This window comes from Ambystoma mexicanum, chromosome 8, assembly GCF_040938575.1.
Source record: "Ambystoma mexicanum isolate Mex_15411 chromosome 8, UKY_AmexF1_1, whole genome shotgun sequence".
NCBI lineage: Eukaryota > Metazoa > Chordata > Amphibia > Caudata > Ambystomatidae > Ambystoma > Ambystoma mexicanum.
In genome coordinates, this window is record NC_090929.1 from 981,913,134 (window position 1) to 981,925,571 (window position 12,438).

At 41.1% G+C, this 12,438-nt stretch overlaps 1 protein-coding gene across 1 annotated transcript in view; it reads left to right on the forward strand.

The window, feature by feature from the left end:
* The window catches only part of AP5B1 (adaptor related protein complex 5 subunit beta 1), a 276,768-nt gene extending 271,064 nt beyond the window's left edge, over nucleotides 1-5,704 (forward strand). Inside the window, exon 3 of the mRNA XM_069610887.1 lies at nucleotides 572-5,704. Within this exon, the coding sequence (XP_069466988.1) occupies nucleotides 572-3,187 (2,616 nt within the window). The 3' untranslated portion in view covers nucleotides 3,188-5,704. The remainder of the gene's footprint in view (nucleotides 1-571) is intronic.
* Nucleotides 5,705-12,438: the final 6,734 nt, after the last annotated feature.

Consider the following 12,438-nt stretch of genomic DNA (forward strand, 5'->3'; position numbering starts at 1 on the left):
CATTTCTTTGTCTATGGTGGGAGATATAATCCTATGAAATTCCTACTGTGAGGTACATTTCTGACAAGTAACCACCTTTCGGTGTGTTAGAGGTGGGTAGCTAGTGGTATATGTACATTTTCTTTCTGCTGTATCTCTCCTCACATACCACAGCCCCCTTAAAAAATTGAGGAAACCCTTGTGCTCACAACACTTGCTTATCCCAGTCGAATATTTGATACACATGTATGCCCCAGTTCTCTGCTACATCACTCTCCTAAATGTCCTGGGTATGGACAATAACTGCCAAGGCAACCATCAGATGCTCTGCTTTCTTGCACAGTCTATTTTGAGGCCTCCACAGAGCACCTGTCATTAGCCTCTTTCTATTGGGTTGCATTCATCTTCCAATGTCAGGCCACTTTCCAGCATTCCCAGTTTGCTGTTTTGTAGTGATCTATATAAAATGTTCTCAATGGCACAATCGTGCCTATCAATATGATTTCTAGATTCTGTTTTTTTTATCCTGTCTGTACTGACACATCTTACTTCAACTACACTTAATAATGCCAGACTTGTTTTTGCTTTTTAGGTATCCATGCTCACGCTTTTTGCAGAGTTTCCTACACATCTTTGTCCAGATCAGAAGACAGGAGAACATGTAGCTGATGTGCTAATGACCATATTTGCACAAATATCGGATTCAAGCAGAATGATGACTTTAAAACACCACATACTAGTATCCATTGAGACACTGCTAATAACTACGGACAATTTCAATTTGAGTGTGAAATCTGCTCAAGCATTTGTGTCCCTGCTAATGCAGATCATCGCTGACCTTAATGATAAAAAACTTGGATCAATTTACAGGGCTCTTAGAATAATGGCCTGTGAGTGTCTTCGAGAACTTGAAAATTGTTATCCGGGTTTGCTTTCCCAGAGACTTGAGTTATTGTATTCTATGCAGCAGCAAGAGATTACCCATGCACACCAATCGTATACACTTCTTTACAGTGTAGCATTGAAAAATGCTGTCCAACGCTTGGCGCAGACCAAGAGTACATCTGATGGTTCTCTGAAGGAGGTCTTGTCCAGCAATGGAGGTTTTTCATGGATTGCAACCGAGAACACTGGAAGCTTGTCAACAGCAGAAGAGCAGTTTCTTTTGCTTCCATCAAATGGGGAAACTAAAGAATTGAAATCTATTTTGGCCCTTATACTGGAGGACTCCTATCTTCTAACTTCTGTTTCTCAGAGCACTCTACTTTGGCAGCTGATTCAGGTGGTTGCCGTGGTTCGTACTCTTTCTCCAATTATTTTTAAGTCTCAATTAGTACGGTTATTTGGCACTATGGATGTCTCCCTCTTTCACAGCATACTACAGATGAAAGGGTTCTTTACAGACAGCCTCTTCACTGCAGAGGATGAATATGTTCTGCTTAAGCGACTTGTTGGAATGGCACAACACCCATTACTAAGTACACCAGTGAAGCTTTTTTACATTGACTGTCTTCTGCATTTTCCTGAAAATCGGCCTCTTAATTCAAATAGTGAAGAGAATCTACCTGTCCTACTAACTGTTAAAATGACTACATCCTTGTTCCCAACAGTTTTCAATGACAGCAGCACCATGCTTTCGAGACAGAATATACTGAGCTTGGTGTACCTTGAAAATGAAGGCGCTGAGGCGGAGACGGGCATTGGGTACATTATGGACCACCTTCTCTCGATTCAAAAAATAGTCACTGAGCACGGCAACAGAGAAATCACTGCCATCTTTTTCCGTGTAGTATACCTGTTTGTTCGCTACTTCAATTTTTGTGAAAAGCAAATGGAAGATTTGATACAAACTGTTTTAGATGTCTATAAAAAGAATAGTGCATTGGCTCCCTATCTCATAAACCTCATGAATGAGACACAAAAGCTTTTAGATGTTCCAAGCTGGTCAATGGCTTTGTCCGTGGCTTTACAGAAGCTAATAGTGGACCTTCCTTTGAACGAATTGGTGTCACAACTAGTCTGTCACCTGAAGATTTTAGCTAGGATAGCAAAAGAGCATCTTATTCCACAGGCAACAACCGTTCAGTTTCTATCGAACATTGCTGTCCATACTGACTTGGGTGACTGGAGGACAGGGAATGCTGTACTGACAGTGTGCAAGAACCTACTTCAGCACCAAAAACTGGATGTAATCTTTACTGAGTTGGCAGACTTATTACAGCACCTTTCCCTCAATTTTGAAGATATTGATATCCAAGACCGTGCACGTTTCTATTATACTCTGCTAGCAAACCTTTCTAGTGAAAAACTGACTGGCATCTTAAGCATGGTACCTGCTGGAAGTCAAACCAAGACAAGATCCATGTCCTCTATTATGGCAGATAGTGAAAATGTCTCTACCCATTTGACAGTTCATACTATCGAACAACCAGTCTTGCATTTGAGCAGGGTGTTAGTGTCCAATTCCTTTGCTACCTTTTCAGATTCAACCATGTCAGATATGTGTATGAATGATTACTGTCTCAAGAAATATTACGAACGGTTGACAACCTCCATGTCTTCATCCATGTTAACTCTCAAATACAGTTTGTCTATCACAGAGAATGCCAAATCCCAATACCACAAACTTTTCTGTTTAGTGTTTCAGTTTGAACTATCTGACTCAAATTATGAGCCTGTAAGTGATATAAGCGTGCCTTGCCTTTTTGAAGACCGAAAATCTCCTATAATGTCTCTTATTCTCAAGCCCAAAAGACCCTATCCAACTGAATTATATGTCACTGCCATGTACACCACCCAGGAAGGACTCACATGCCACAGTCGTCTTGAGCCTCTCAAAATCAACTTTTCAGATATTTTTGTTCCATTTCCTGTGCCAACTACTTGGCGTTTGGAGGACAGGTGTCAGCTTTTTGATGAGCTTTGGACTTCCTTCAAGCCAAGCGAGTCAAACTCATGTGCTGAAAGTCTGTTTTGCTTTCAGGATCAGCAGTCTCTCAGAGAATTTGTTCAGTTGTTTTTTTCCAGATTTGTTGTTTCGACAGACTCAGACTTGTATAAAATAGGATTTTTCTTGCCTCCTCAATTTCACATCTTAATGCAAGTAAAGATGTTGGATGAAACTGTTCATGTCAGAATAGCAACTGATAACTGGAAATTACTACCATACTTAAGTTCTTACCTCCAATGTATTACTTCAAGGGGTTGATTTTAGTAGATATTTAAATGTACATTCCTAAATCAAATTGTGCGAATATTTTTCAATAATGTCTCTATGCTAATTAGACAGTTTGTTATTGAAAGACTAAAAAAAGTTGTGTGTGTGTATATATATATATATATAAAATATGGAATAACCCAGTCTTGAGATGAAAGAGGGATATGGTGAATTAATGCTCTAAGGCTACATAGCTAACTGTATATTAAGATGCACTGCAAATAGCACTTGTTAAACACAATATCAATGCCCATAATGCGAGGGAGGCAGAATTCGGTGGCCTCTGTTATCAACCAGACCAAGGGGGAATATCAGTGTAATTAATTTCTACATATTTGAATCCTCTTGAAAACATGTCATCGATCAATGAATTTCTTTCTGAGTAACAGCCGCTTTGCAATGTATAATTGTTATGTATGGTTAAATATGGTCTACATTGATACATTGAATAAATAGATTATAGATTATAGAATTAGAAACACATGAAGATAGGACAAAACTACAAAGCACTCTCCATACAATCCATAAGCATGTGTCATGACCTTAAGGTAAATAGGTTTTGTATAGAACATCTGTGATGTGTTTGTGGCCTCTTTTTGTGTGGCTCTGCAAGGAAAAGTGGTAGGAGTTTTTAGGGGGTGGCAGGTGGGAAACAATGTTTTGATGAACACAGGCCAGATGTACCCGAATACTGAGTCCCAGTAGGGGTCTATGTGGTTTGCTGATGACATCTAGCTGTGTATTTTATCTGGAGGGGAAGACAGGTTCAAGACCAGGTTAACAGCAGACTGGGTATGTAATAGTACTAAATATGTGAGCTTTGCATGGATAAGTTAAGGTTAATGTGGTATTGGTAGACATGAGGTTGAGGTGTGTGTGTGTGTGTGTGTGTGTGAAGTCTAGTGGAAGGTGGTAGGCGATTTAGAGTCAAATCAGTTGGTTAGGGAGAAGAGTGGGTTTGAGATTTGTAAGGACTGTTATAGTGTCTTACTACTATGTGACCACAGAAGCTGAATGAGCAACATCAGTCCGCTTTGGTTGGTTTGTGGTGTTTCGTAATATAACATCCACAGCATAGTCAAATGGGGGAGAAAAGGTTAGGTTGTGGTTGTCAATAGAAACTCGGGTCAGTGTTACAAAACAGGGTAAACAGAAAAAGTAAATACTCAAAGACATTCTTTAAATAACCAAGTTTTCTATATTAGTTGTAAGGGGTCAGAAATATGAGGCAGACAACTATCAGATGATTTATCAACCAATGCCATTTTATTAAACTCAAAATGTCAACCAAATGCCTCACTTGCCCTACTCTAATGGGGACTTCCTTGCCTAAATATACTAAAGCAAATATTCTAACATAACATTTCTGGCCCTCACAGTTATACATAAGCAAGAAAACATATAGCAATTCATAATGTCAATGTTTATAACACTTGCAAAGTATTTGATTGTAACCTGAGTGAATTCCCCTTCCCCATGTTTCAAGGCAAAGTCAATTCTATTGAAGAACACAAAACGGCAATAAAATATTGGGTTGAAACAGAGTTGCAACACAGTTCTTGACAAAGTCAGGATGTTAACGAACAACTCTCAACCCTCCACAGTGCAACATACAAAGGGTTCTTCTCTCCAGGAAATATAGGTAGTTCAAAGTTCCTTAAACAATACAAAAGGAATTCTTGATCCGGATGATCTCTGTTGAAACTTAAATGCGTCACAGTACACACATAGGTTGAAATTGGATTCTCTTCATAGTGCTTCCCTCTCAGCACCATGAAACATAACTTCTCCTGGTTTGAGGAATGCCACAGTGTTTCTTTCTTAGCACTGTGAATACTAATGGCTTTCTTCATATTGCATTCCTTTTAGCACCATGAAGCAAAACAATGTCTTCTGATCCACGCCCCAGTCCTCTGCTTACTTCCACTTCTGTCTGGTTCACTCCCCTGCCAGACCTAACTCCTACAAAAGATACACCATACAGTTTTGCTTCTCTGCGTCAGTGTTTTAATTGTACAGATTCTGAAGTTTCAGTTCCACTGACACTTCTAAAGTTTACCACTGCTTCAACTTTTAACAGCTTTAAACAACTCTTCACAACTCTGTAGCAAAGATGAGATTAATACCAATGCCCTTTTAACTCTGCCAGACAGGCAATGCCTCATTCTCTTCTTAACACCAACTTTCTTTTTTTAAGGCTGTTCTTTAACCACTCTCGTTTTTTATCAAGCCACCAACCACGTAATTTCAATCCAAACCTCTTTTGGCTTAATTAGTGTGAGTTCATGAGGAACTGTTGTTTCTTTTACATCCTATTACAGCGCCACACATAGATTTATCTTTTTTGGTTAAGGTTTATTAGGTAGCCCATAGTGATAACACGTGTTTCGGCACCTTTGACGTGCCTTTCTCAAATCTGGGCAATATAGTGCAAGTTACTGTTTTTCAGAATAGGTCACAAATGCAAAAAGTAAATATTTTGTAAATAAAAATAGAAATGAAAAATAAGTTAGTTCCATCCTATTAATCATCATATATTTTGCATTTTGTGTTTTGTTTTTCACATTATTTCAAACATTGAGTTGGCACAACATAAGTGAAAATACAGTTTTAAGAAAATTATATATTCCACATGATGTAAATGAATAACACATACCATCATAGTTGTCAGTTTTGGTGTTGAAAAATTATCAGAGGAGAGGTGAGAAGGGGGGGGGGAATAAAAAACAAAACATTGTAAGGGTGATATTGAATACAACCTTAGACAGTTGGCTAATTTGCTATTGTTCATGTCCTTTTTTGTAAATTGGTTACAAAGAAGCTTACCTATTGTTTGGTGTTCAAGAATAACCTCTCTAATAACGTATTCAGATTACTGGAGTCCCATCAGATTCGTACCGTAGCCTCAGCTTTAGTGGTAAAAGATAATAAACATAGTGTTACTTACTGTATATGTGCTCAAAATACGTTAATTCCCAAGGAAGATCTATTTCTCTTGCGATGAACTTGTAATTAAGGAACAAGAATTAATAATCGTAAAAAAGAAACTATCATGAGAAGCGGAATTGTAAGTAACAAATAAGAGTCAAAACTCTGCGGTAAACTGGCCCCCGAGCTTTTCCTCAGAATCCGAAATGGAGATAGGACAAACAGGTTACCGTGGATACAATACATATACATCACACGGCAACCCGAGCGAGCTCTCGGAAGGGACGCGACGCGTGATGCAGGACACATGAATTTGTAGGTAAGCCCTAGCAATCTATGTGGGACCACCCAACTGCACCTCCAATTAGGTTCAGATCCGCATGAAAAGCAGGCGGCTATTATGTACCGCTGCTCGTCTTTGTAATGCAGAATTCCCATCTCAAATGTGTTGAAGGTTAAATTGTTTGTATTGGAAGGGCAATAGCTCCACTCCTCGGCAGGAGATGGGCTGTAAGTAACAGCTACATAACTATGACAAAATAAGAAGTGGAACTATGGAGATTTTTCCTTTTAACAAATGCATATGAATGGGCAGACATTAAAATTAAAATTAACGTATTTTGAGGACATATAGAGTAAGTAACACTATGTTTATTATCTTTTACCACTAAAGCTGAGGCTACGGTACGAGTCCGATGGGACTCCAGTAATCCGAATACGTTATTAGAGAGGTTATTCTTGAACACCAAACAATAGGTAAGCTTCTTTGTAACCAATTTACAAAAAAGGACATGAACAATAGCAAATTAGCCAACTGTCTAAGGTTGTATTCAATATCACCCTTACAAAGTTTTGTTTTTTATTCCCCCCCCCTTCTCACCTCTCCTCTGATCGTTTTTCAACACCAAAACTGACAACTATGAATGGTATGTGTTATTAATTTACATCACGTGGAATATATACTTTTCTTAAAACTGTATTTTCACTTATGTTGTGTCAACTCAATGTTTGAAATAATGTGAAAAACAAAATGCAACATATATGATGATTTATATGATGGTACTTACTTATTTTTCATTTCTATTTTTATTTACAAAATATTTACTTTTTGCATTTGTGAACTATTCTAAAAAAACAGTAACTTGTACTATATTGCCCAGATTTCAGAAAGGCACGTCAAAGGTGCCGCAACACGTGTTATCACTATGGGCTACCTAATAAACCTTAACCAAAAAAGATAAATCTATGTGTGGCGCTGTAATAGATGGGATGTTTCTTCAGTACTAACAAACGAAGTAGGGGAACTCTGTGTCTTCGTTTTTCTGCACGCACCACTGCGACACCAAGAAGCTGGTATTATATTTAGAGTCGCAGAGGTTTAAGAGTGACGTCAAAAAAAGTCCCCCACTGGTTGCTTTTTTCTTTTACATCCTAGTCATTCATTTACAAGCTCTACTTTTCGAGATATTATTTTAGCCATTTTTTCTCTGGTAGCAAGTTATTTCCACAGAAACCCTTTATTGGCCCCTTTTGACTTGGGTCAATGCTGGTTCAATTCTGTGCTTAAGGTAATGCTTGTTTGTTTTCTTCAGTTCACAATATTGAGGTTTAACACTTGGTTTTACAGGATACAATGTTATTGTGGCTTTGCTTAGGCTCTGTCTTCATGTTAGAATAACTTTTTTGTACACACAACCATTGGTAGCGTTGTTAAAGCTGTTTTTGTAATTTGCAATGTTGGAAAACCTTATTCCACAGCGATTTCTACAATTGTTACACTGCACAGTCTGACATGCTCTTGTCAGCTTCGGTCAATTTCACTCCCTCACAAGTGAAAAGCAACTTGTTACAGTTGCCCGCCTGCAATGCCTGAAGGCTTGGGTACGTGCTGAAATACTCACTGGCTTCTCAGCCTCTGTCAAAGGCTGCAGAACTTTGACTATGTGGATTTTCTCGACCAGGCACACTTCTCACATCAAGCTGCCTTCAGTCCAACTACAAAGGCACGGAGTTCCGCTCACCCCAATACCATGGAGCACGCCAGCCTCCAGGCACAGTCTACTGAATGCTTCTCGCTGCAAATGCTCTGCAATCAGGTTCACATGGGGGAAAGATTTCGAACCTTATGCTTCCTGCTGTGCAACTTCCGCAATCCAGACTTTGGGGGAACAGGACCAACTCCGGACTGATCACTGGAATACGCTGGTGGAAAGTGCCGGCGTCCTTCTGTTCCTTCTGTGGCTTCTGCCAGCAGCTTGCTTTCTTCTGCCACTTTCTCCTGCCCCAGCTGCTACAACTCCTCCAACCACGACCACATCTAATGGCTTGCACCTAAGGGAGCTTTTTAAGCCTCTCATCCTCCCTTAGGTGTGAGCTGTTAAGCCTAATTGCCTGACCTTCGGGCCTGCATTGCTCTTAGGTCCTCTTCTTTGTCCCAGTACTCTTGGGATTATGGGACTTGAAGTCCCTGGTAAAAAAAAATAGTTCTAACTGGTAATTTACTATTTTTAACTTGAGAACTATTTTGTTCATACAATTTGAAAAATGCTTCATTAGGTTTTATCACAGTAGGAAAAGGCAGTTTATTTTTGCCTTCATTTACAGGTTTACTGTTTATGTACCTTTGGGAGTAAGGGGGATTTGAATCCATACAAGGTACCACCGGTTCCTCCTTAAATGAAGTGGTTAAAGATGTTGCATTCACTTTGCCCATATTCCTAAACTTAACATGGGGTTCATATATCTTATAATAGCAATAGGCCATATTATGTTTTGGTATACAAGAAATTTTACTCCCTTTCAAAGGGGAATACCATGTCTCATCCCATGGGAACCGTTCACCACCCTGGGCCCTATCTCATCCCAACATGATCCTCCCACAGTATGCATTTTTGTAAGCAACTGGGGTTGGTCACCCTAAGTTACCTGGGGGAACCCAGATGTGGACCCCTTGCTCAATGTGCTCAGAGAGGCACAGCTCCACCTCACTGATGAGGCCCAGCAAGGCTGAAACACGTGAATGGGGTTTGCTCGTGGTACTCTTGTTCAAAGGAGGTTTGCCTGGTATTTCAGTGCTGGACTGCCCTTGTGGGCGGGACAAAGACTGATATGCAAATGGTTATTCCTCCTTTGTGAAAAGTACAGTGAGCTAAAAGTGATGGCTGCGGACTCTCACAGTGGGTAAAAACCACAGAACAGGTTATCATGCCATGTTCTTTCGAGAGGGGGGCTCCTGCTACCTTTTTTGCACAGTCAGGGTCTGGAAGCATCCGCCTTTCCTTGGCCACATGGAAGGAGACTTTATGCAGGGGTACAGTGAGGGATCCGTAGGATTCATCACATAGTCCTGTAGGCTGTGTTCTGGGAATTAGAAGGGCGTTAACTTAACAACATTTTATTTATTTTATTTATTTGTATACTGTGCCGAAAGCCCACAGGCATCGGAGCACAACATTTACACAAAGGGTACAAACAAAATGAGAAAGGATGGTCAGATCAGGAAAAAGAAATAAAGGACACCTTTGTTTCGTTACTTGAAGAGGTGAGTTTTAAAAGCTTTGCGAAAGGACCTCAAGCTCACCTCGAGTCTGAGCATGAGGGGTAGTGAGTTCCACAGATTAGCCGCTTTTACTGGGAAAGATCTTCCTAAGCCCCTACCACGTTTGAAAGCCGGACAGAGCACCTGCATCTGGTTGGAGGAGCGCAATGTTCTGACAGGATTGTAGCCAGGAGTCCATGCTTTAAGGTATGATGGAGCTGTTCCGAAGATGCATCAGTTTATCAGAGTGCATGCTTTAAAGTTTGTGTTCCTTTATCGGAAGCCAATGAAGGTCCCTCCTATGTTCTGAGATATTGACCCTTCTTGTGATCTATTTAACAACGTGTATAGCGTCGTTCTGGAGAACTCGTAATTTTTTCAGGTTGGAGAGAGAGGCTCCGATAGTCAAGCCTCGACAAAATACTATGTTGGTAGCTATACAGTTATATGCATTTGCTTTCACGAGTACTGACAATGACAAATTAGGCGTTCCCACAATCTACTCCTCAACACATAGGCCCTCATCACGACTTTGGCGGTAACCCTTAAATCCGGCGGTAGCGCTATTACCGCTGGATTTAAGGGTCCGCCAAAGCAGGACTTCAGCGGATTTCTCCCCAGCTCTGAGCTGGGGGGAAATCCGCCGAAAATTCGCACTATTACCGCCGGAGGGAAATCCGCCAGCGGTATTAGCGCGAAATTTCCCCATTGAGCCCAATGGGGAATGGGGCATTCCCGAATGGGCTCAATGGGGAATGGGGATTGACATTACCGCCGAACTCGTGATCCGGCGCTATTAGCGCCGGGGAGTTCAGCGGTAGGGCTAATACCGCCAGCGCTAATAGCGTTACCGTTACCCCCCAAGTCGTGATGAGGCCCATAATCTCCTTTTACGCCTTCAGTTTTCAGTATAACTCTCCTTCCAACTGTCAACATTTTTTCAATCCACATATGAGAGTATCTGGTCAATATTCAGGTCAGATATGTGATTTTAATTCAAGGCTTATTACAAGGAATAGGACCAGATGAATTATTTGCACTGTATCATCGCTTCTTCTCAACTCATACTTTCTCACATATTAATAAACATGACTTGTGTGCCTTGTTCTTTCCTACACTTCAAATACATTTTTCTGCTCAGCAACTTTAACAGACATTTTGAAAGGTCTTCAAAGCGTTATAAGAGTTTTTTTGTTGTAGTTGGAACAGCCACCTCTGCAGACTCACGTGGGACTTCAGAATATCTGTCACACGTGATTTGAATCTGCTGCTAGCTGCCTTAAATTCTGCGCAGCAGTTCAATGTACATTTCTCATGTCTTTACTTATCAAGTGGCTAGAGGGCACCAACGAGATGTTGTTTTCCACCTCATTGGGTTGCATTTTAGAATGTTTTTTAATAGACGTTTCAATATCAGAGTGCATATTAGATGGTTTGGATAGGAACTCCTTCAAAACAATTCTCACCTAAAGATTGTGGCCTGAATATCGGCAAAGATGGCCACTCCTTTCTGAGGAGGCGGCAGACTTTTCCAGCTGGACACCTATGTTTGTCTCCTGAATCCGGCAGAACTAGTGAGTTGTGTTGACTGATTCTCTTGGCAGCGGAGATGATGCTGTCTGGTATCTTCATAGGGAGCAAGTGTTCGCAGGCGCAGTGGTCTCTCGCTTCCCCAGCTTATGCCTTACTGAGGGTTGGACGTGACTTCTGATTGGTGCTGGGTGGCTGTAGGCCTGCGGGGTGATGTTGTGCCCCACCCTTTTGCCTACAGCAGAGCTGTTGAGCTGAGTTTATTGCTGAAGTGTTGATGGTCCTTCTACGGGGTCCTCCATAAAGCAGATGTGTGTGCTGCTTCCTCTCGTGGAGTGCATAGATGCCATGTTTCCCAGTTCCATGCATGACAAGTCGAGCTAGTCCTTTTCCAATTATGTGCTGGCACTTGTAGTTTCTTTTTTCAGTTTGTAGGGATGGTCTTAAATGTCCCAGTATGCAGTGGGAATAAACAGGACTGGCTTGAGGGGCCACGCATGTAACTGGGAAACTTGATAGCTATGGTAGTGGCGGTTAGGTGAGTGCACGCCCCTGCATTTGAATGTGTTGCTGCTGCTCTAAAGTGGATGATCTATCCTGTGCCACCAACCTCTGTTATTCATCCAGCAATGGTGGACATCCGTGTTCAGTAATGGCAAGGACTAACTTTGTTGGGTGCTGCCATTTTTATTCACAGCACCAAAACGTTATTGCATAGCTGCAACAGCAATTTGAATACATGCTTGCCTGTGCTGACCCTCACCTATGATCTAAAACAGAAGTTATTTTTAAATTTAGTAGAAATGGAGTCCGGTGCATTCCAGCTATGTTATGTTATTGTGCATTTCTATAGCACCTTATATACCATTGGTATGATCTCAAAGCACTGTGGGATCGTAGTCCGGGTCAGTGGAGAGAGTAGGGTAGTAAATAGTGCTTGGGTGCACTCAGTATGTGTGCAACCAGTGCGGTCTTGGGAGGATAGCTCAGCGACAACGTGCTCGCCGTGGAAGCAATACGACACAGAGCAACACAGGTTCGATCCCCGGGTCCGCTCTTAGAAACCTCTGGGTATTAAGCGCGTTATAAATAACCTATCATATCATTCTAATACTAGGTATGGTGCGGTGGTTGTGTGAGGTCAGTAGAATGTGTGCAGCAAGGCCGTTGACCTCAGAGTTTGGATTCTGGCAGTGGTGGAGCTTGTGTATGAGATTGTGTGCAGCTAGGCTGATTTTTATTCATC